Source organism: Ambystoma mexicanum, chromosome 1p (genome assembly GCF_040938575.1).
Source record: "Ambystoma mexicanum isolate Mex_15411 chromosome 1p, UKY_AmexF1_1, whole genome shotgun sequence".
NCBI lineage: Eukaryota > Metazoa > Chordata > Amphibia > Caudata > Ambystomatidae > Ambystoma > Ambystoma mexicanum.
Genome location: NC_090921.1, coordinates 19,814,029 through 19,838,326, shown reverse-complemented (window position 1 = coordinate 19,838,326; position 24,298 = coordinate 19,814,029). Strand labels below are relative to the sequence as shown.

The 24,298-nt window shown below is 46.5% G+C and overlaps 1 protein-coding gene across 1 annotated transcript in view; it reads left to right on the top strand.

Annotated features, from left to right (window-relative positions):
* Positions 1-1,231: 1,231 nt before the first annotated feature.
* Positions 1,232-24,298, top strand: part of LOC138564122 (zinc finger protein 665-like) — a 67,843-nt gene continuing 44,776 nt past the window's right edge. The window contains exons 1-2 of the mRNA XM_069642887.1: positions 1,232-1,409; positions 11,812-12,220. Coding sequence (XP_069498988.1) covers positions 11,929-12,220 — 292 coding nt within the window. The 5' untranslated portion in view covers positions 1,232-1,409; positions 11,812-11,928. The remainder of the gene's footprint in view (positions 1,410-11,811; positions 12,221-24,298) is intronic.

Below are 24,298 nucleotides of genomic sequence, written 5' to 3'. Positions count from 1 at the left end.
CCAGTTACCACCAAACACAGCCCCACCATGCAACTCTGCACCTAACACATCCCTCCCAGCAGCTTATCCCATTGCAGCAGCACCCAATCCAACACCGAAATGCATGCATGTCACCCCAATTACCACCAAACACAGCCCCACCATGCAACTCTGCACCCTAACACATCCCTCCAGCAGCTTATCCCATTGCAGCAGCACCCAATCCACCACCCAAATGCATGCATGCATGTCACACCAATTACCAACAAACACAGCCCCACCATGCAACTCTGCACCCTAACACATCCCTCCCAGCAGCTTATCCCATTGCAGCAGCACCCAATCCACCACCCAAATGCATGCATGCATGCATGCATGTCACCCCAGTTACCACCGAACACAGCCCCACCATGCAACTCTGCACCTAACACATCCCTCCCAGCAGCTTATCCCATTGCAGCAGCACCCAAGCCACCACACAAATGCATGCTTGCATGTCACACAGCCCCGCCATGCAACTCTGCACCCTAACACATCCCTCCAGCATCTTATCCCATTGCCCAGCACCCAATCCACCACCCAAATGCATGCATGCATGTCACCCCAGTTACCACCAAACACAGCCCCACCATGCAACTCTGCACCCTAACACATCCCTCCGGCAGCTTATCCCATTGCAGCAGCACCCAATCCACCACCCAAATGCATGCATGCATGTCACCCCAGTTACCACCAAACACAGCCCCACCATGCAACTCTGCACCTAACACATCCCTCCCAGCAGCTTATCCCATTGCAGCAGCACCCAGTGATGCGATTTGGGGAGTGGGGTTTTGGCTGTAAAGGGGTTTCTTTCTGGTGAAGATATGGTTCACTCGTAGTTTCCAGCTTGTGTTTTATAAGAAGGGAAATAGAGAAACAGTAAAGCAAATACACGCGGGATGAAAGAATTATAGCGCCTCAATAACCATAGCGCCCAAACAGAGCGGGCAGATATTAGAGGCGCTGCACAGCACTTGGTAAAGGACTTGCGGGGAGGGGGATGCCTAGCCCCCAGTCAAGGCAGGAGGTGAAGAGGAGGACCCCAGGGGGCGAGGCCCGCGGAGAGCCGAGCAGAAAGAGGAGGGGGGCGAGGAGGGATCCTGGGGGAGGAGAAGCGCGCAAGAAGAGGGGGCGGGGGCTCTGCACTCCCCACACCTCGCCCTCATCCATTTCCCATCCCTATAAAACCTCCTGCAAGAGGCGTTGCCCCGGCAGAGGGCGCTCTTCAATAGTGTCTCTAGGACCTGAACCCCCTCTTTCGGGAGATGGGAAGCAGAGGCAGCACGAGCTGCAGATCCTGTATGCGGCCTGTGGCAGAGGGGGTGGAGGGGGCCTGCCCCACCCCCACCCTGGAGGAGAATAGAGCCTGGAGGCAGGCTTCTGCTCAGGTAGGCGCTACGGCGAGACGCAGCGACGATGCTCAAGATTCCAACCAAAAAAGCCCTGGGAGCACTGGGCAGGAAGAGCACGGTTGACCTTCTCATCTGAATGCTGCAGAGGAATCTGCCAGGCCAAGGCAGCCCTTATCCAATGTCCACTTATTAGACACTGACATATGTCCTGAAATTCATATTATAGTGGCGGCGAGCAAAGTACACAAACTGATAACCTGCCGCTGGTCCTAATGGCCTTACCAATAGCACATCAAAGCAGGACCCTACTCATTACAGAGCAGTCTCGCTGCTAGATCTGGACAGCAAGGGGGCCATTTCATGCACAGGCTATCCACATTTCAGTCAGGCTTTCGCAAAGCCTCACTCCTCAAATCTCCATGGCCTCATTGTACCTTCCTTTCCAGGACTGGCCTGCTCTTCACCTGGCAGCTGCACCTATGTTGCATCTGTCCAGTTGTCTTCCGCATTTGACCACATTGACCGATCTAGTCTACGGGGAAAGTTAGCAACGGACCTTTTGAAACGTATTATTGGGCTCCATGAGAATTCTAACATTTGGGTCAGATTAAACAGAGACGGAATGATTTCCAATTCTATTCTCACCCTTTCTGGTCTTAGACAAGGCTCTATTCTTGCAGCTCGTTTATTCAACTTGTACGTCGCTGATTAAACAATGATCTTGCTTCAGCAACTCTGGTGTCCCCCAAGGTGGGCAAGATGAAAGTATCATGTATGGCTACGCTGACGATTCCTTGTTCATTAAAAAATCACAAGTAGGTTTAAAAAGGCTACTGTCAGCGTTCTCATCCTTTGCAGTTCACAATGGTCTCCTTATCTCAAGATGTAGAAAGCAAAGGACCCAAATGTGGGAGTGGGAGAACACAACAATTAAATCCAAAACCAACATAATATATTTGGGTTTTCCTATCTCTGCAACTCCTGGGTATTGTAATGTAAGAGAAAGTCTCCTCCAAAAATCTTCTCTTTTGCTCAATCAACTTGTAATTCTAAATCGCAAATTTGGATCCTATTCAATTATTCTAGCATTAAAATTCTATGAAGGGAAAGTAATTCCAAAACCTATTTACGGCCTTGAATTATACTTTCATGTTGTTCCAAAATGGCTGGATTTAGCAGAAGGAAACATTTGGCGGAGGATACTGGGAGTGCCCAACTCTGTCCCTCGTGCAGCTATGAGATATGAATTAGGACTTGTTTCTATTGACGCACGGGAGGAACGTTTTGTCTCTATTTAGAAAATTGCTTGTCCCTCCTTCCACCTCATTATGTGTTGACTTGAATACATGTCTGAATTTTAACTCCGCGGGAACGTCTATCAATTTCATTGCCCAGATTCGCTTAACTAGTGACAAAATTCTGCAACAGATAACCTTGAACATTCAAGATCCGATTGTTAACCCCTTAAAGGTCAAAACTTTTTATCAGATAAAGTCTGGATTGACACAGTTACCCAGCAGTGAGTCGTCTATGCAATGCACCTAACAAAAGTGGCACACTGTTGTCATATTTGATACGATTTTCTAATAATGTGTATAGAGGATCTTTTCTTAGATTTCACTGGAATATTCTAACTACCAATGAAATCTCTCTGAGAAGAGGCCTCATCACGCAAGCTGAATCTAGCTGTAGGTTTTGTAAGAATACAGATATGAAAGAAACCACGCAGCATTTGATTTTAAGCTGTCCAGCACTGATGAGCAAGTCTTATTTGGGAAGTGGTTTATATCTACTCATTGGTGCACAGAGGAATATCTCTGGGAGAAATGTTTGTATGGAGATAATATGCATGATACCAGAGCAGGAGCAGCCTTTTTTAAATCTATTGAATTTAAATTAACTGTCAACTCCTTTTAATATTTTGTTTGTTTGCGACGTATCAACTCGGGATATTTATTCATATGTAGAAATAATTTTTTGGACAATTTAGTAACAGTTGTAATATTCTCCTTTTGATTTTTTGTGCTATGTAACATTTTCAATTTTGAGTATATCTTAATGTTTTGCATATAACATTAGCTGTTTTTTTTAAGTAGATTAGTAATGTGATGAAATGTGTGAATTGTGTTATTCTGAGGTTTACAATAAAAAATGAAATAAAAATTAAGACTTGTGAATGTCACAGGTGAGATTGTTTTGAAAAGCCGTAGTGAAACCAACGGAGGGAGGCTGAGATTTAAGAAGGGTCTGAGCCTGGAAGCGGGAGATACAAGGGTAAAAAGTCATCACCCAAAGATTTGTGAAAACAAAAGGGGAAAGCGTGTGAATGAGAGCCGCAGTGAACCCGACAGAGGGAGGCAAACATTCCAGACGGGTCTGAGCTCAGAAGAGGGGATCCAGGGGCGCAAAACCATCACCCTAATGCAGCAGAGAATACAAGCCCGAGTGAACCCGACAGAGAGAGGCTGATATTCGAGAGGGTTCTGAGCCTGGAAAAGTGGAGGTGAGAGAGTAAACCTGATGTCAATAGGAACTGTTTGTGGATTTGAGCCTGGAAGAGGTGGATACAGGGGTGAAAGGACATCATCCAACGTACAAGCTGAAAAGAACTTTTGTTTATTATTTTGACAGCATCAGGTACTCGGAGGCCAGAGACTTTTTGTAGAAAAGAGACATAACCACCGGAGGTCCTGATACCTAAGAGCGGAACTATTGTCTTGTGTTGTCTCTGTGTGCTGTTCTGAGGAGTCCCACCTACCTGACTTGCGAACACTCTTTCTTGTGAATAATATCCCACACACATTTTTGGTATTTAGTGTAAGGATTGGCAATAGGTTTTTCTTAGTATAGGCCCTTCATGTGACAAGACGCCACTAGGACTACCATATTTTGTTTTGATAGTCGTAGCATGCTCCCATTTTAGATTTAGGTTTAGATTAGGCGTTTATCCAACCTTCCTATACAGTTTAATAAAAACCCTTGAAATGGGATCACTTGTGTCTGTCTTTGCTGTTGCCACCATGAGGATCCATTCATTGAAGGTTTATAGTGAATCTCGTGGCAACTCTGCTACTATTGGATTGGAGGAAGTGTAAGTTTCGTGGTATGCATATTGTGGGTTAAACCGGGTGACCTTATTACCACTCTGTGAGAGGATGGCTCACTTTAAACGTCCAGATACTATTGTTGTGCATTCTGGATGCAACAGTTTGGGTTATGTGACTCCAAGATCTTTGTAGTTTGCCCTGAAGGATATGTTGAGAAGCCTAATGGAACTGTTTCCAGCTGCGAAGATCATTTGTTCTGAAATCAATCGAACACAAATATGGAGACGTCCAAACTTGTTTTGTCCTGAAATGGAAGTGGGAAGAGAGCAAGTTAATCAAGTTATATGTGCTTCTTGATATGCTTTAGGAAGGGCATCTTTTGACGACTAAAATGTCAAGTTGGATGATGTAAATCATTTTCAAGGAGATGTGCATTTGACTGATGTCAGAAATATGTTGTGAATTTTTTTTTAGTAGTTGTAGTAAATAAAAAACAAAAACAGAAAAAAACAATTGAAGCAGGTTTGTGAAAGTTGGAAATACATTTCAGAATAATATTTGTTAGTTCAGTATATAACCCCCCCAAAAAAAGGTTATTTTAAGAGAAACTATTTTTGAACGGAAAACCATTTAAATGATTTTAATTCCCCCACCCCACTCCTAGAATTTTCCAGGTCTCCTCAGACTATCATACCGTCTGCGGATCTTACAGTCTGCAAAACGTCTTGTGATTTCTTTTCTTTTACTTCTATTTTTTAACTGGGAGAGGTGGCCCCTAAAGGAACCTCTTGTGTTTCTGGCTTTTATGTTTGTTTAGGATTTTGTTTTTTTGGAAGAGAGGCATGGAGGGAAGGTGAGGGAGGGAAGGGAGGGAAGGGCCACCAACCAGAGTTATGGTGGGACAGGTGGACAGGGGAAGATGTTGGGTGGGCCTTAATTCTAAGGTAGGGGCACTGTTTCCCGTGCTCCTTGACCGAAGCCTCAAAGGCATTCCAAAACTGCCCCCCCTTCCAGAGCGGTGTGTCACAGTACATGCAGAGAAATGTGAACCTCGAAAAGTAAGGTTCGACAGCCTCCTGTATGGACTGCGAGGCAGCCGGTGGGATCCTCTACCCCACAGGAGTAACCTGTGTGATGGCAGGAGCGGTGGCGAAAGATGGGGTAGTGGACGTTAACCTTCTTCTCCCTGAGAAAGGAACAGCTTTTCACAGAGCACCCGGGTGGTTGGATCTGGTGTGGTGGTGCATGGGGGTGGTCCAAAAGGAGTACTGCCGGTGTTGTCTGCGACTGAGTATGGCCCCACACTCAATGCATTCAACACGGGAAGCCCAAGCATATGGCAGCCCCCCTATGGTCTTAAAGATCCCCCACACCCATGACTGTCACTTGGTGCTGGAGGTAGGCACTTCCTCGACCTCTTCTTCATGTTCCTCTTCACTCTGCTCTGCATCACTTTTAGAAAGAGTACTTTTTGGGCAGCTTATAACTTTGGCGCTGTTTGACGAATGGTCACCAAACTTTGCAGAAAGGCGCACGCTGATTGGATGTGTGAAAACGTGAGTTGCGTCATCATTTTTTAAATGGTGGCCATATTGGATGGGCGGATCATGGCCTTTGTCCGCGGACAGCACAGTGAAGAAAAGAAGTCTGGAAATTATATTTGGGGTTCTTTTGTGGACGAAATAGGGCCTGAAAAGGGTGGGGAGTGGAGAAAAGTTGATATATTTATTTATTTATTTATTTATTACATTTATATAGCGCGCAGACAGCCCGGGGGCATTGTGGCACTGTTACTTGTAAGGAAAACTTAGTTACAATGGGTACAGGTTGTGCCTTGGGTTACTGTGATCAGATATAGGTGGTGTCATACCACGTAATGCATCATACATGACATTCATGAGGGCTAGGCCATATGTTTGTTAGATGAACAGGGTCATTTTCAAGGCTTTCCGAAAGGCGGTCAGCGAGGTACGGGAAGCTAGAGCCCGCTGCTCTGGCTCTTTTTACCCTGGGTACTGAGAGCATGCTGGCATAGGGTAACCTGGTGGGTCTTGCGGAGGAGACCGGGTGGATCCTCTGGGAAAGGTACATTGGGGCGGCAAGATGGACGCATTTGTGGGTGGTGCTTAGAGCTTTGAATAAGATCCTTTCCTTTATGGGGAGCCAGTGGGAAGCTTTTCTGGCAGCGGTGATGTGCTCTCTCTTGGCAATGCCTTGTGCAGCACACAGGGCATTGTTCTGTATTACTTGGAGCTTCTCAAGGTTTTTGTTGGAGGTCCCTAGGAAGAGAATATTGCAGTAATCAAGCCGTGAGCCAGTTATGGCCCTGGCTATGTTAGTGCATGTTTCTTTTGACAGATAAGGTCTGATTGCGTTAAGGAGTTTTGCATGGTAAGCAGCAGAGGAGGCAATGGCGTTTACTTGTCTGGTCATGGATAGGTTGGAGTCTAAGTAGACGGCTAGTGTTTTTACTGTGTCTAGTACTGGGATCCTGATTGAGTCAATAGTGAAGTGATTAAACTGTGCGTCAAGTTTTTTGATGGTGTCAGGGGAGCCTACGAGTAGGAGCTCAGTTTTGTCTGAGTTAAGGCAGAGGCCGTTGATAGCCATCCACATTTGGATTGTGTTGTAGATGTTGTTGAGGGTGGCAGAGTCCGTGTCATAGTCTCCTGTCAGGGTGAGAAGGATCTGTGTATCGTCGGCATAGTTGGTGTAAGAGATGCCCATGGCGTCAAGGATGAGGAAGAGGGGGCGGGTGAAGATGTTATAGAGGGTGGGGGAGAGGCAGGAGCCTTGGGGCACCCCACATAGCATGATGGAGGGTGATGCCGTGGCTAGGTCAGAGAAGACCTGCATGGTCCTGCCTTGGAGGAAGGAGGTGATCCATGTGGTGGCTTCTTGAGAGAAGTTGGCTGTGGAGGAGAGGTGGTGGTAGAGGATGTCGTGGGATACAAGATCAAAGGCTGCCGACAGGTCCAGGAGAAGGAGCAGGACAGGTTTGCCTTGGTCTCTTGCGTCGTCCATTTGGTTTTTGAGGTCGAGATATAGAACACTTTGTAAAGGTGAAAGGTGCTGGCAAATGTGCCATTAATTTTTATGTCTGTGGATATTTATCGGGATTGGGGGTGGGGGGTGCTGGGTGAATCTTGTTATTTGAAGTTGGATTGTACATACTTTTTATATGGTTTAATTCTATTGTGGTGGTTGTGGCCAATGGCCACATACACTCTAGTAATATGTGTATAGTTATTATGGGTACTATAACGGAAGTATACTATGTTTGTAATATGGTGGAATTATATAATTGAAGTGTATATGGTATTTATGATCGTAGAACGATTGAGGATAGTGCTCTACGATCTCTCCTCCACCTTTGATACAGTCATCCATTCTATGCTTATTAAACGGCTGCATGATATCTTCGGCATCACGGACCGGGCACTGGACTGGCTGACCTCCTTCCTCACTATCCGCCCTTCCCAGGGCCGTTCCTCCTCCACCACCTCACTCTCTACCTGCAGGGTCTCCCAGGGTTCTATCCTATTGCTGTGGCTCTTCGATATGTAGCTCGTTCCTCTGGCTCACCTGATCTCCTCCTTTTCTTGTCATCTCCAGTGTAATACCACTGACACACAGATTGCCTTTGAAACATTCCTTTACTACTTTTCCTCTCCCTCTCTCACCCCCGATTTTCTGACTACCACCCGGACATGGTATGCAGCTATGAATCTCTGTGTCAATGACAGTAGGACAGAGATTCTTCTTATTGGGACTCCTGTGCCCTGTTTCCCTCCTAACCTCTGGCAGCCTTCCTTAGGCCCTCTACCCTCTCCGACCTGTGAGGCCAAAACCCTTGGGGGTCATATTTGATTCATCTCTTTCCTTCACTTTCACATCTTGGACCTTTCCTCTCCTTGCCCCCAGAAGCTCAACGTCTCCAAATCCCTGGTCTTCTCTAGGCTACACTACCTCTTCGTCAGCCTCCGCTTTTGGGCCCTATCCTCCCTTTAGCTAATTCAGAATAGAGCTGCAAGACATATCCCTGGCCTCAAGTCCAGGGAGTGTATCTCGGCAGCCCTAAAACCTCTACACTGGCTCCTGGTGGCTGCAAAGATGAAAATCAAGATCCTCTGTATCATCGACGAGGCTTTCTGGGGCCTGGGACCATGCTATTTCCAACGTCCTCTTCCTATATACTCTTTTGCTAGAGCCCTCTGCTCCTCTTAACTCCAATTCTCTGCTTGTGAAACGCTTCTCCAAACAGAGAGCGGGAGGCAGGGGTCTCTCTGTTCAGCTGGTGCCTGTCTTTGGAACAGTCTACCTGCCCCTTTCTCAGAGCACCAGGGTGGTTTAAGTGGGTGTGTTTGCGGCACATGGATGTGGTACCAAAAGACAACTGCCCGTGTTGTCCCTAACTGAGTATGATTCCACACTGAATGCATTCAACAAGCCTCTGGGACCCTTCGGACGGTTTTAAAGAACCACCACTCCCATGTTTCTCTCTGGGTGCTGGAGGGAGGCATTTCCTCTATCTCATGATCCTGGTCCTCTTGATCCTCCTCTGCATCCTTGCGCCTTTTTCCTTGTCCAGGCCCTCCAGCTGCTGATGGTGGTGGTGGTGTTGATGGTGGTGGCTCCTGGGGAGGAGGGATGGCCATGACTGATGCCATTGTTGAAGTTAAATAGCAGGCGTGCTAATGCTCTACCAAGCCGGTGCTCTCTCCTGGATTGCAGATGGAAAATGTGTAAGAATGGGCCTAGGAGCTGTGGAAGGGGAAACTCTCCTAGATCATCGGAAAATGCACTTTTGCACTGTTTGCAAAGCACAGACCTGTTCGCGGACACATCATCAAGTCACGCATCCGCGCACAGTCATGTCACACTGTTTGGCAAGTCTGCAATTCTGTCAGATGTTTGCGAATGTTGACGAACAAAAACAATGTAAAAAGTTGTGAAAGGTTGGTAGAAGTGTTAATAATGTTGCTAGAAGGTGGGGAATGGCACAGTTTTTATCAAATGTCCTAGATTGGCAGAAAATGCTGCTATATCGGAGGTGGGTATGATATTAGGAAATTGTAGCAAATTAGGGTGCACTGGTAAAAACCTCTAAAATTCAGTGAAGCAAACTTTGTTAAAGGGACTTTATGGTTAAGTTGCACCAAATAAACCTATGAAATTCAGTGAAACAACTTTGTTAAAGGGACGTTATGGTTACAAGTAAAACCGAAAAACAACAAAAATTCACCAGTATTGGTAAGCTAAGCAACCATAACTCGCACCACCACCGTGCACTGCTAAGACTAACACCCAGGACAATGAGGACATCACAAATGTCATTGCTGACATCACTGATGAAATCACATTTCACATTAATTCTGATGAAAAGTCCCTACAAGGGGTTGTGTGTACAATGTTGGTAGCAACATATCAGGGATGATCGGGGGACCTCTCATGAACGTCTTAATGAATTAAAGTTTTTACTAATTTAAACAAAATGTTATATTGGAGTGTTCCTGTTAATTAAACACCAAACTAATATATACACATAGGAAATGGGTGCAGTATGCACCACAGAAGTGCAGTATGTTTAATCTGGTAATCTTGCTCAGTAAAATAATGAATGCAAGGCTATCAGAAATCTGTCTAATGTTAAACTTGGAATGAATAGCTAACAATACAAGACTCACTTCACACTTGTGTTAGTACAAAAAATACATATAAAGAGACACAATGCATTGGAATCTGAGGCACGTAGATTGAAACTCCAGTAAGAAGAAAGAAAGAGCATCACTAGAAAGTGACAATAAGATTAGAGTTTATCTTCATGTATACAAATGAATTGTGTGTTTGGGGGGTGCACAGTGAGCTGACGCCATACCCTACAGAAAGCACCTTAATAACATAGGACAAGGTTAACGTCTAGATATAAAGCACCTTTTCCATTATGTAATTCTTATTGTCTTTGAAGAAAAAGAACTGGCCTAGACATGCCAGTGAAATTAACATAAACAAGTGGCCTACATAAGTGATGTGAGTGCTACTGGAGGGTTTCTTGCACGTTCTCTTCTAGTTATAAAACGAGAGAGTCCATATCGATAGCATAGCCTTGAAAAGCGGGATCCTTGCTGCACTGGACCTTTAGTTGAATTACAAGGGCATAGTATGACCAAAGATGTGGCCAATTGTAATTGTTCATATTATTTCTAAAATGGTCTCTCATTTTCCACTTTTATGGCATTATGCTGAAATACAGTATCTTTGATTGATTTATACAGACCCCTAGACGTTAAAAGGGCAGCAGGGAAACTGCTGTATCCAGTTGGACATGGTCATGCACCTGACCCAGAAATCACAAAAATCCTACAAGCACCTGGGTCCTCGGAATTCTGAAAGGAATCACTGATCCAGGAAAACAATACAAAGTAGAGACAAGCAGAATGCACCCATGGGACCTAAATGGGAGTTTACTGGGATTTCTCCTTCCAATGTTTTTGTGAAAACTTCCAGGCGAAGTTCTAGCCACCAAGCTTGTAGCTCATCTAGAGATTGACCAAGGGTGGGAGCCAATGGGAGTTGAGGGGACCTCTTAAGCGGGGAAGGCAGCGCTATAAAAAGCCATCAGTGTGGCAGGTGGAAAAGGAGGAGACCACTGGAATGCTGTGAGATAGTGATGGTAAAATGTTTGATCTGAGAGTGTTACATGCGTGAAAGTGAGTGAGATACAGACCGAAGGAGATGGAAAGAACGCAGGAACTTTGAGAGCAGTTGTTAGCGAAGCAGTGTGTATGTGAGAGTAGGTGAAAGAGAGGGACGTGAGAGGCCGGGAGGGTGGAAGAGGATAGAGGCAAGGGTAGTTTGGGAACAACATATCAGAAGGGAGTTGGATGTTGGTGACAGGCTAGGGAGAGATAGAGAGAGAGATGGAGAAAATACATGACATAAGACCAGCGGCGGAGTGGAGCGAGAGAGACAAATGGAGAGTGGTGTCAGAGCAGAGAGAAGACAGATGAGTGGGGAAAGCTGAAGTGTCGGCCAGCAGGGGAGTAGGGACAGCCCAGCCAGAATACCCTGTTAGGTCCCTAGGAAGTCCCGTAGAGAGTGAATTAGATGTGACCGGGGTCTTTAGGCCTCCCAGGGTTAGGTATAGAGCCAGCTAGACCTTCACTGGCTGCAGTGAAGCAATCCTGGGAAGTATTGGGGTAGAATACGGAGACTGGGGTAACGAGGTGGGAACCCACTTCAATGTTTTAGAACGGTTCGGGGACCACCCCTAATATGTTGTCGAGACATTCATTGGGTTATTGATCCGTCAGCAGAATGCAAGCCCCCAATATGTGCACATGGATTCTAACTATTTCTGTTTTTCTCTCCCTCTCTCTTTCTCTGATCAGGGCTCTCACCTTAAAACATAACGATTATTATGGAGCACGGATATGAAGCTCTGATTCCCACCGGCTGAGAGTAGAGAAGTTACCTGTTGGGGTCAGTCCTGCCAGGACAGTGTGGAGATGGAAGAGGCTGGAACACCTCCCAAGAATCAGGTGAAGATTGAAGAGGGGGATGAAATTGCCAGAAATTGCCCAGAGCTCATTCTCCAGGTGAAGGTTAAACGGGAGGGGCCATCTTCAAACGAATGCATGGAGCTCGTGGACCAAGTAAAGATCGAAGGCGCGAAGAAGCCTTCTCACAATATAAATGCAGACTTCAGGATAAGTGTGAAGGTAAAAGAAGAGGCGGGACCGCTCTCCAGTGACCCTCAGGGTTCGGAAGAGGGAGAGAGAATAGAAAGCCAAACCACAGGTAAGAGAGCATATTTGCATATATAGATAAATAGAGCTAAACGTTCCACCCACTCCCACTCCCATTGTGTTGTGGCTTTTATTAGACATGTAACACAAGTGCATATTCTCTCTCTTCTGAACCGTGTGTTATGATTACTGTAAACTCCAGCATTCCATGTTGCTCTTATTAAGTGATGCTCATCATGAAACAAGGCCTGGTCATCAGCCACGCTTGGGTGGTTCCTGCCGTGCCATGCTGTACTGGGCAGAACAGGTTCCACCACCCAGGTCTCCTGGCCTTGAGAGGGCCGTCCTAATAACATGAAAGTTGTACTCGCCTGTGAGTAGCCGTCATGTGGCAGGTGTTGGCCTACGGGCAGTCATTGTGGTGTTCCTTTAAGAAACATGCAGCGGGTGACATAACATGGAGCTATGGATTTTCTGAAACTTGCTCTCCCATTCCAGACATCCATGTGCCTTAGCGGCAATCTGATCCCGTGTATTGCTCCCCCTGTTAAGGATACCCCGTCTGAGTAAGACCTTCCCTATCATACATGATTTACTTTAGCCCTTGTGTCGCTCTGTAATAAAGGCGAAGATTGTGGATGAGTCCAGTCGAATTATCAGGCTCTGGCCTGACATTTCTCTCAGATGGGTACCCTTAAAATGGAGGGAGTCTAGGGCACATCGGAAATAGAGTAGGGAACTTGAGAATGGTCACCAGTGTAACAAATACCTTTTCGAGGAATTTTGACGTCGCTCCACAGTTCCAACAATAATCTGTATGGCACATATAAGACCTTCCGCCCTGTGTGGCTTGGAACTGTGGGGAGATCTACTTTATTACGGTTTTGTACGATCGGACCGAAAAAAAAGGTGTGGTTAGAAAAATGCTACCACCAAAGGTTTGAACACCAAAAGTTCGAACCTTTGGTGGTAGCATTGCAGGTAAGTAAAAACTGTGGCATAGTGAGCGGGGTGTTGCAGGGGACACCCCCACAGCACACCCGCAAAAAATTAAAAATAAACGGGGGCTGCAGGGGTGTCACCCGCAACCCCCGCTCACTATACTTTACAGGAGTCCAACCAGCATGATAAGGACTCAAACAATGCCTAGGCAACCAGGGAAGTAAAGGAGGAAACCTTCCCTGTGTCACCTCACAAACACGAACAGTTGTTTTCCCAGACCGCCATTATTACGCTATATTAAGTTATGCTACAGTAGTCCCATATTGGAAACCTAAGCGGGGCTTAGCCCATGACTTATGCCTTCCACTTGATGCACACGCCCCAGAGTGCAAGTGGTACTGCTATATGAACCTCCGTGTTTGTGTGGCACATGTGGTTAGAAAGATTAGTGGAAGGAGTAAATGTGAAGTGGGTGGGACTAAGTGGAAGGAGGCTGAGTAGTGGAAATGAGTAGTAGTTGTGTAGGGGAGGGAATAGTGTGGCGGAGTGAGGACGGAGAAGTAGTCTTGGAGGAGGGACTGTGGTAGTAAGGGAGGGAGGAGTAACAGCAAAGGATGGAGGTGAGACATAGAAGGAACAAGAAACATCAGAGGGAAAGAAGAGAGAAGAACAAGATTAGAGGTCAAAGGGGTGGAGGCGGAGAATAGTACAAAAGGATAAAGTGAGGAGAGTGTTAGACAAAATATTGAATCAAGCAGGGTGTCCGCAAGGCCCAACCCCTACCCTTGCAGAAAACTCACCACTGTATAGAGCAGGGACAGCTGTAGGAAGTCCCTGAGGGAGTCTAGTTAATGAAGGCATCCTGCCTTTAGCTCATCACAACCTGTGCAAGTTAGACATTTAGACAGTAACGGTCAATATTCAGTATCCACTATCCTGGGGCAAGGGATGTCTGGATTAGGGAGGAGGGTCAACTCATGAGGAGAGAGAGAGAGAGAGGGGCAGCTCTATGACCCACAAGAAGTTCAATAAATACCATTGAACTGCCTTTGATCTTTGGAGTGAGTTGTGTGCCATCTGTGACGCATCATTTCAGAAGTGGGATCTTCTAGACCCCAATATAAATGTCACCCATTGCCATTCAGGATGTTGAGAGTGGTACGGATAACCAGCACAGCTCAACATCCACCCGAGTAATCGCAGGAGTGGCAGGTTGTGACCTATATGGTTTTATTTTATTTATTTGTAATATGCCGAAACCGCAGTCATCATGGTGCACATCAACACATGACAACATCATAAGGGAGACAAGAGTTAGGGTTGGTCAGGTGAGGAATCTACTTGAATAAACAAGTCTTAAAGTGTTTCCTGAAGATGGAGAGATTACTTTCCTGCCGTATGTCAGTAGAGAGAGTGTGTTCCATGCAAGTACTGCTTGGACAAAGAAGGAACGTCCATCCCCTCTCACCCACCTGGTTCGGGGACACACCAGGCATTTAGTGTTACTGGAGCATGTTGGGGTGGTCGATAATGGTTTCAATGGGAAAGAATGGTTTGCGTTGCGTTCTCCATGTTGATGACTGGGGTAGAGTCGATGTTAGCACGATATTGCAATTTAGTACATATCTAGTGTAGCTAATGAGAATGAAATACGTGTTACTATTAGTGTTATTTTGTGTATAGTTGACACATTTTAGATTTGCACTGTAAGGAAGTCATGGCATCAACAGTAAGACAAACACAAGTGACAACAGTTCAAGGGTCTTTATTGAACTTTCACAAGGGCATGATAAACGCCTACATAACCCTAAATGTACAGATGGGAGCAAATGATGGCCATCAAATAATAATAACGCAGTCCTAGAGGAGTCTTGTCAAAGTAAAAAGGACTATACTAAAAGAAAACTATTGCCAATCCTTACAGCGAAATACGAATTGTGTGGGGTAGTGTTCATGAAAAAGAAAGAAGTGCTCACAAAATGGTATATGTCAGGATGTTGGCCTCCCTTCCCCACGTTTTCAGCACGGGACAAGGCGGTTCACTCAAGCAAAGCACATACTGTGGCTTCTTCGGCACGAAGATACAGTTCCTTTACCAACATCAGAACCTTCTGTGCCCAAGTCTCTTTACTTGAAAGTCTCTTGATTCAGAGGGCTTGATGTACCAAAACAAAACACAAAGTTCCTTTTATATTATATGTACTCAATTCTTGTCATTCACCCTGGATCCCCCTCTGCCAGGCTCAGATCCCCCTTTTCACAATGTTCAGAGAATATTCTTTCTCAGGTGACTCATGGTTCACCCTAGATCCCCCTCAGCCAGGCTCAGATCCTTCCTCTTACACAATTAGTCTCCCTCAGCCGGGCTCGGACCAATTTCAGTTTGCATTAAACTATTGAAGACTTTCGAATGTGCACAGGGTTTTGCTTGACCTGTTGCAGGACCACTTCAATCTCCAATTTCCCTTTTCACAGTGGCCAACCCATTGGATACCTAACAGAGACCTTTGAATGAGAACCCACGTGGCGCCGGACCACTCTGTCCACAGTATCTTTCTTGGCTTCCAAAGGTTCAGTCACTCCACTGGTTTTCAATTATAATGGTGTAGTACGTTACATACTTTTCATACACGCTAGATTTCTTCATACAGTGTTGCTGCTTACAACCTTGGTTCGAACACAGGCTGGTCTGGTATCCGTCTCTCCGACTCACTGGCTGTGCTGTCTTTACTTTGTTGTAGGAGCCAAGAACAGTACCACGCCTTGGTTATCGACGCAGGAGAGCCCCAGATACATCGAACGCATTGCGGGTTTCTTCAGCTTTAGTCCCCGATCTTAGGTTTCTTATTTTCCAAGGTTCATGAAAGTATCGGTCTGAAAGGCAATTTGCCTCATTGCAAACCTCTGGTCTCCCCATCTTTCTCCTTGTATTAAACTACCATCTTTGAACTGCTGTTTCCTCGTGTGCTTTGCCTTGCTCAGAGAGTGCTTTCATGCCCTGCCTTTTATCCATGTGGAGAAGTGTGATGGAATTCAGGTGTCCATAATGATCAGTAATTGCCTGACCATTGTATTGGGACATGTCAGGTATACAGCTTCCTTAGTATACCTGGTAGGATGGGGAAAAGGTGTTACAGGGAAGGGGATAACACGTCTCACCATCCAGTGTCCCACTCCCATTCCGCGAAGACCCCCCATCCTGGTGATCCTCCCGCACTGGTCCACCCCCAGGAGCTGGGTCTAAAAGCGATGGCTGTGTCCTGGCCACCTGGATCACAGATCCCAGGGACGAGCAGGTGAGACACCTTCAGGTTTCTCACACCACAAATGTAGCAACATAATGACAAGTTTACAGGTATAGTGTAAATACACTGTAGTTGTGTGGGGTGCAACGTAGCGCCTAAAGATGGGAACTGAGGAGTTGCAAATGCACATGCAAGAAAGGAGATTTGCGGATGGAGACGTCACTGTGAGGGGACGCCGTAGTCTTGAACCCACACGCACAAAAGATCCATGAAAGTGTCGTCCAAACAGGTGCTCCCCTGCTCCTTCAGAACCATCAAGGACCATATTGACACAACCGATCCATCCATGGCCAATTTCTGTAATCACTCTTTCGCCACTGGAACTTCCCCTCTCCACCTTTAAGCACTTCCTTGTGCACCCCCTCCTCAAGAAGCCGTCTGCCGATCCTACCTGCCCAACAAACTATCGCCCAATCTCCATCACTCGTTTCCTGGCCAAACTCCGGGACAAGCTGGCCATCTCCCAGCTTACTCTCCACACTGAATTTGTTGGTTGTCACCATGACCATCAGTCTGGTGTCAGAGCATCCAGAGGCACAGAAACTGCTCTCCTGAACACCCGTGACGATCTGCTCTCTAGCCTTGAATCCAGCATTCCTTCTGTACTCTTCATCCTTGATCTTTCCTCTGCTTTCGACACGGTCAACCACGCCATCCTGATCAGTCAACTCTGTGAGAACCTGGGCATCACTGTTAGGCAGAATTATATGCAGTGCCCTTTGGGAACACTACACACAATTAAGACTACAAGTGACAGTACAATTTCACCTTTGGTACAAGCCAGTACTACACAGTTATAGTGGTAGCAGTAGCGGAGCAGCCAGGCTTATCTCAAGAGTAAGTGAGCAGTACAAATAGTTTCACAAAGGACAGCAATCACTATGATTCAGGCAAACACTGACTCAGTTGTATAACATTTCACTATTCTAAGGAAGATCAAAATCACAATGATAAATACACCACACCACTTCCCTTAAATTCCAGGCAAGTTAAGCTCACAAAATGTGGGAGCATAATGGCACTCCAGCTATTTAAAAGGGAGGGAAAGACAAAGTTATTAGAAATTAGGCAAAACCAACAGGTAAGTACTCTGGGCGATTGAACAAGAGAGACTACAGTGAGGAGATCAGCTAGAAAAGGCTTAGGGCCAAACCAACCAACTGGACGAGGTTGGTTGGTAGAAAAGTTAGTTCAAAGAGAAGAGAAGGACAAGCCCTCGGATTGGAGAGAGATTTCAAACACTTTCACCGCGGTTGAGCGAAACGCACAACCGGATTTGCACAGTACCTTAAAATGGAGAGGGGGCTGTAGCTGAGGCAGACGTTGCTGGTAGTTCCTGCAGGCTCACAGTTCCTGAAGCGACTGTCGGACTGATCAGAAGTAGGAAGACTGTAGGGTCCTGCACTACCCAGGGAAGAAACCAGCAGCAGCGCCAAACAACAAATAAAAGTTGCACTCCTTAAAACCCAAGCAGGGTCTGACCGTCCTGGCTATCCGGCCCACTGTAGCTCTGTACAGCAAATACGACCAGATGAGGGGTCCTGGCTTGTTGTTTGGGTGAACTGGTTGGCCCCACCAGCTCAAGGGAAGAGGTTTCCTGGAAGATCTTCTCTGTCGTCGGATTTGGAGATTCGGACCTGCAGCAGGTCTTCACCGGGTGGTTCAATCGTGGTAGGGGTCCTCTTCTTCCAGTTCCTCGCTGGTTCTTTCGTTCCATTGGCGACTCTGTCTTTCCAGTCCCAGAGACCTGCTTTTATGCAGTTTTCCCCCATTCATACAGCCTGGCTGTCAATCACACAGCAGGTGGCTGGCCTGGCAAGGCCAGTCCCCTTAGCCAATCAGACAAGATTGCGACTTGGGTTACCAAGGGAACCCATGGCAGGGGTCTGAAGATCCCTCCCTCACATCCTGCCTACCTAGACTATCAGGCGCCTTAAGGAGGGCTTCTGTGCGCGAAAAGACAGCGACCAAAGGAGTCATCCCCGGTTTGGCGTGCAGAGAAAAACACGAGAAAGACTTTAACAAAAAGAAATGGCGACTAAACCCAGCCGGAACCAAAATAAAATGTATTTGGTCAAGCGGGTTTATGTTCGAAGCTAATATAATAGCCTAAAACATTACCACGTTTATATAAGATAATCGCGGTAGAAAAGTTAGGGTAGATACCACTGCCAGCCAAGTCTTTGGGCCTCACTACAATTTTGGCAGTAGCCATACCGTTATTGGCGGCATGGCTGCCGCCAAAATCGGGTCCAGGTTCCCAGAATGGGGATTAGGGCCATTCCGAGTTCGGAGGGCCCGGTAATTCCTCCCTCCAGGGACCTGGGCCTGGACCTTCCCCATTCCCATTTCAGCCCCCATATGGCTGAATGGGAGAGGGAGCAAACAACGGGCCGATTACGAGACGTGTAGAGCGGGTCCCACTAGGGGACCTCGTAATGTGGCAGAATGGTGTTAACTGGGTCTGCATCCTTTTGCGGCACCCGTTGACCCTTTCCGCCACAGTTGTAATGAGGCCCTTAATGTTAAGGGAGTGAAACAAGGCTCCAAGAGGCACAGACAAAACGGGATAAGAGTTAACCCTTTCCAATACTCCATGTAAGATGGGGTGTACTGGGTCTGTGATTTAAAGTGACTATATAAAGTTAATGGCAACTTTACCTGTTTCTGGGGGACAGTAATCAGCCCCAGAAAAATGGAGTCAGGGGGAAGTCTCAGAGACAACCCTGTGTCATTGCACTAAAGATGCTGTGTAACACACACACAAAGTGGTGCACGTGGACTAGGTGGGGCTCCAGTGCCCCAGAAGTAGAAATACACATAGCAAAACATATGTACGAGTGGGAAAAAAGGCTCACACTCTTAACAGGTGAAAAAAATAAATCCTAGAAATCCAGCAAAGCTGCTGAGGGACTCTTTAGGTAAGGTAAATCAACCATTTATGAGAATTCTCCCTAACAATCATGGATCAGGCCCTGGAGTAGGTGACCTCCGTCCTCCCGGACCGCCCCTCCTTAGTTCCTTTCTCTGACCTGAAGCACACAATGGTAACACCCATCCTTAAAAAAGCAGGTTTGGATAGGTACAACCCTCTGAACTATCGTCCCATCTCTAACACCTTTTTTATTAAAAATTCTGGATAAAGTGGTGTTTATACAGATCGCAGAACATCTTAATAAACACCAATCCTAGATCGCTTGGATAAAATGTCTCTTTCCCTATTAGTATCGCTTGACCAGTCTGCGGCATTCGACTTTGTCGACCACCTTATATTGAATTCCTGATTGTCTGAGATAGCTAATTTCTCACCTTTGGTGGTCTCATGGACAATATCTTTCTTGGAGAACAGACAGCGCAGAGTCTGCTTAGACACAGCAGAAGCTTCTCCCATTCCGGTACTTTTTGGGGTCCCACAGGGGGCTAGTATTTCCCCTAGTATATATAATCTGTTTATGGTACTGTTCTTCGCTAATTTAGGGGCAGAGGGGATTATATTTTCTAATTACGCGGACGACACGCAATGTGTTGTCCCGCTTTCAGGTTGCCATGCACGAGACGAAGCAGAGTTAAACAGAGTATTTAACATAATTGAAACCTGGATGCTTAATAACAACCTAGCGCTAAATAAAAGCAAAACGGAACTTATGATTATAGGAAGTTCTGTCGCCCTCAGCAAGTTGGATAGCAAATTTCAATCCTTCAGGCTTGAATCTGAACATATCATTTGTGTCCCAAAACATAAGATTCTAGGAGTGACATTAGATCAGTCGTTGTCCATGACACACCCTGTCACCAGCGGAATCTCGGCCTCAGCATATTACATCAAATTGCTTCATCACCTCAGACCGCTCATTACACAGGCAAGCTCAGAAACAATTTCCAGATCCATCATTGGGGCAAAGATAGATTATTGTGGCAGTCTATTAGTAGGTCTAGAAAAAGGAGACGCCCAAAGATGACAGATTATGCAGAACAGGGCTGTCAGAGTGGTTTTAGGGCTGACCCAAAGAGACCATGTAACAGAGGCTAGGCGATCACTTCACTGGCTTCCTGTGGAAGCACGTATCAAGTATAGGATTCTGACTATTACCTTCAAATGCAGACAGGGCATCATGCCATCCTATCTGCAGAATGTCATTAATGAAAAAACTAATTGCAGAGAGTTGAGATCATCTGGTCATAACCTTCTGATAACCCCCAGGAGTAGAACCTCAAAGGCCGAGAGCAGAGCCTTCCACTCTGTGGCTCCCAAACTTTGGAATCTGCTCCCTACCTCATTAAGACTCCAAAGGTCATTGAAGATTTTTAAGAAAGATCTGAAAACATTCCTCTTTGCCTAAACCAATAACCCTGCAGCAAGTAACTCTATGGCGAGAGCATATATTGTCTTGTAATCTGTCTGTAACAATGGCAGCACCTTTATGCCCCAGGGTCCACAGTGCGCTATACAAATGTTTTAAAGTAAAAGTAAACTAAACGGGCTTGGGAAAGGGGGATACCACGTCTCACCATTGGTTGCCTCACCCCTACTCCCCAAAGATCCCTCACCCAGGTGATCCTGCCGCACTGGTCCACCCCCAGGGTCTGGAGGTGTTTGGATCCAAAGGGGATGGCGGTGCCCTGGCCACCTGAGAGAGAGATTCCCAGGGACTAGCAAGTGAGGCACCCTTTGGTTTCTTCTCCTCTAACTTTCAGTGCTTTGCAGGTGACACTGTGCTTTCCTTCAGGCTCCCCTCAGCCTCCTCTCCTCTCGTGCTCATTCCTGCCTGACTATCCGCGAATCAGGCATGGTGTGCCTCCAACAATCTCTTCCTTAATGCCAGTAAGACAGAGATCCTTCTCATTGGGACCCCCGTCTCTGCTTTCCCCCTCTCACTCTGTCCGCCCACCTTGGGTCCTCTTCCTTTGACTTCCTGAGAGGCAAAAAACCTTGCTGTCCTCTACGACTCCACTCTCTCTTTTTCTCCTCAGAACTCAGATGTCGCCAAGAATTCCCACTACCAGCCACACCTCCTCAAAGGGACTCTTACCTTTCTCACTTTCCTCTAGAAGCTCACTGTCTCCAGAGCCCTGATTCCCTCTAGGCTGGACTACAGCAACAACTTCTTTCTCAATCTGCCTTACTCTACTCTCCAACCTCTGCAACTAATCCAGAACAGGACTGCAAGACTTATGCTGAGCCTTAAGGCAAGGGACTGTATCTGTCCAGCCCTGAAATCTCTCGACTGGCTCCCAGTGGCCACAAAGATCAAGTTCAACACCCTTTACATTACCCACAAGGCTTTCTGGGGCCAAGGCCCGCACTAAATCCAACGCTCTCTTCCAAAATACCTTCCTTCTCAAGCACTTCGCTCAGTTACCTCCAACTCTCTAAGGGCTACATGCTTCGGCAGGTAGAGAGTGGGGGGTAAATTCCTCTCCTCTGCAGGTGCCTCCCTCTGGAATGACCTCCCTGCCTCTCTCAAACTTTAGCGGACCAACTGAAGTTCGGGCAGCATGTCAAAACTTTCATTTTCTCCTTTGCTTTCTCTCTCTCCCTCCCCTGCTGACCTACCTGAGCTACCTGTCTATTGTACCATCTGGTTGCTTGGCCGCCCTCAGTCTCTCACTGGGTACCAGGCTCTTTCTTGATCAGTCACCCTGTAATTGTAACCCTACAGTCCCTTGTTCTCCTTGCACTACCCAGAGCTGTGTTGCCCTGGCTGCACTTACTTGGAGCATTGCTGCCCTGTTTTGCCCTCCCCTCTCACTTGCACACCCGTCTCCCCTTCAACTTACACTTCTCATTCTCACACTTTCACAATCTGTATGACACAAGGCCTAGTAAGATTGTTTGTCTTGTCCTCCCTCTGTCTTCCCTCCCTTGTCTTGTCGTGCCTAGAAACACTTGTTTACAGGCGTTGTTAGGCAAGATTGTATGCAGTACCCTTTGGGTACACTACAATAACCTTCCCCTCCTGGCAATAGGGACCCAACCTTTGCTATAAGTCTGAAGTACACAGGTTGGTAGTGTGGTCGAGCAGCCAGGATTATCTGAAGAGGGGTCAATGTGAGCAGTGAGGTTGTGACACAGAGTTTCACAGTAAAGTTATCCAAATAAACACTTACAAGGTTTCTTGATAAAACAATTATAAATGTATTTCACAGTCAGTTATATAAGCCTTCTTTAGAAAGGGAGCAAAACATGTAACACTTAAATATACTTCAAAAACACATGTTTAGTTTCTCTAACTCAGATGAAACCCATTGGGGATGGCACAGAGACACTTCCTACACCCTCAGGTGACTTAAATAGCCAGGACACTGAAGACATTGATTTATCGCTGGTGCATTTAAAACAATACTGAATTTGGTGCACAAGATAGATTAGAGGAATAAAACAAAACTTAACAAATAATTCAGAAACAGGTAAGTAATTTTAGAAGATTTAACAAGGGGGGTCCTGGGAGTCCCTCTGCCAGACATTAGCTCCTCCCTACTGATGAGGTCCAACCAGACCGAAACACGTGTCTGGGGATGCTGTTGGTACTCTTGTTCAGAGTAGAATTGCCTAGCATTTCGGTGCTGGACTGCCCCAGGGCAGGACAAAGACTGATATGTTTGGGATATTTCTTCTCTGTGAAAGATAGTGAGCTAAAGACTCTGGGTAAGTCTCTTGCAACCAGGACTAATGTCTGGCAGAGGGACTCCCAGGACCCCCCTTGTTAATTTAAGTAATTTTAGAAACCATCCAATGCAGAGCACATTAACCCTTTCCTTGGGGAAAGAGAAAGCACAGAGTCATAGGTAAGAAGAGTCACTCAGGGAGCCAGGACAGCCAATGTTAATTGCACAATGTCAAGGGGAACTGAAGATCTTCTTTGCAGGTAGGTAAAAGGTCTTACACAATGTTTGTAGAAAAATAGAACACTTGAAGGGTCACGAGCTGGGAGGCTTGTGAAGGGCAAAGCTTTAGCAACTCTGCAAGGTAACCAAGACAGGTCTCAACTGAGAGCAAGCAAGGCTACATAACAAGAGGTAAGTTCTCTTCGACTTTACAGCACCTCTGGTTAGAAGAACTGGTTTCAGTTGGCTTTTGTTCCTGTACAGCTCTGCAGATCCTGTTGTTCCTGAGCCTCAGTCGTGGGGACAAGAGGGAGGACTTCTGGGGACTCCTGTTCTGCAATGGGACAGACAGCGGCAGCAATGGGCCCACTTCAATTTATTGATCCTTCAGTGTTTCAGCTCCTCGTGTCTGACAGCAAATAGCAACACTGCGGTTCTCGGATACCACTTCAGACTATCCTTGCTTCTGAGATCCACCACTCTGTTGAGGTGGCTCAGGCTTGGTCAGTCCTGCAACACGGAAGTTCGGAGGATCTTCCTAGCGCTCGGGTCTGATTTAAAAGCAACGCACACAATCTGGTGTTCCTCTGCCTGGCTCTTCGATTCCAGCAGCAACTGCATTGGAAACTGCATTGGAAATCCTACCAACTGAGAGGGAGAAGTCGTCCTTGTAGGGCTTCTCTAGTCGAGGCGAATTTGGAGCTTGAGCACAGCAGCAGAGATTCACCAGGCAAACCAATGGTCCAGGAGTTGCAGCAGGCGTCTCTTCGGATTCCTACGTCCAGTGGTTGACTCTGCCTTCCAAGCCAAAAAGCCTTGCCTTTAACGCAGGTTTCTCCCATTCATTGCAGCCTAGCTGTCAATCACACAGCATGGTGGCTGTCCTTGCCAGACAGCCAGCCAGCCGATCGCCTTTGAGTGGATTCCTGCAATCAAGGGGATTAAGCACAGGGAGTTTTGGGCACTTCCTGCCCCTGCCAGACATACTGGAGCCAGAGGCGGGCTTCACTTGTGAATTCTGCCGAAGGCAAACAAACAAAGAGATCAAACCTGGTTTG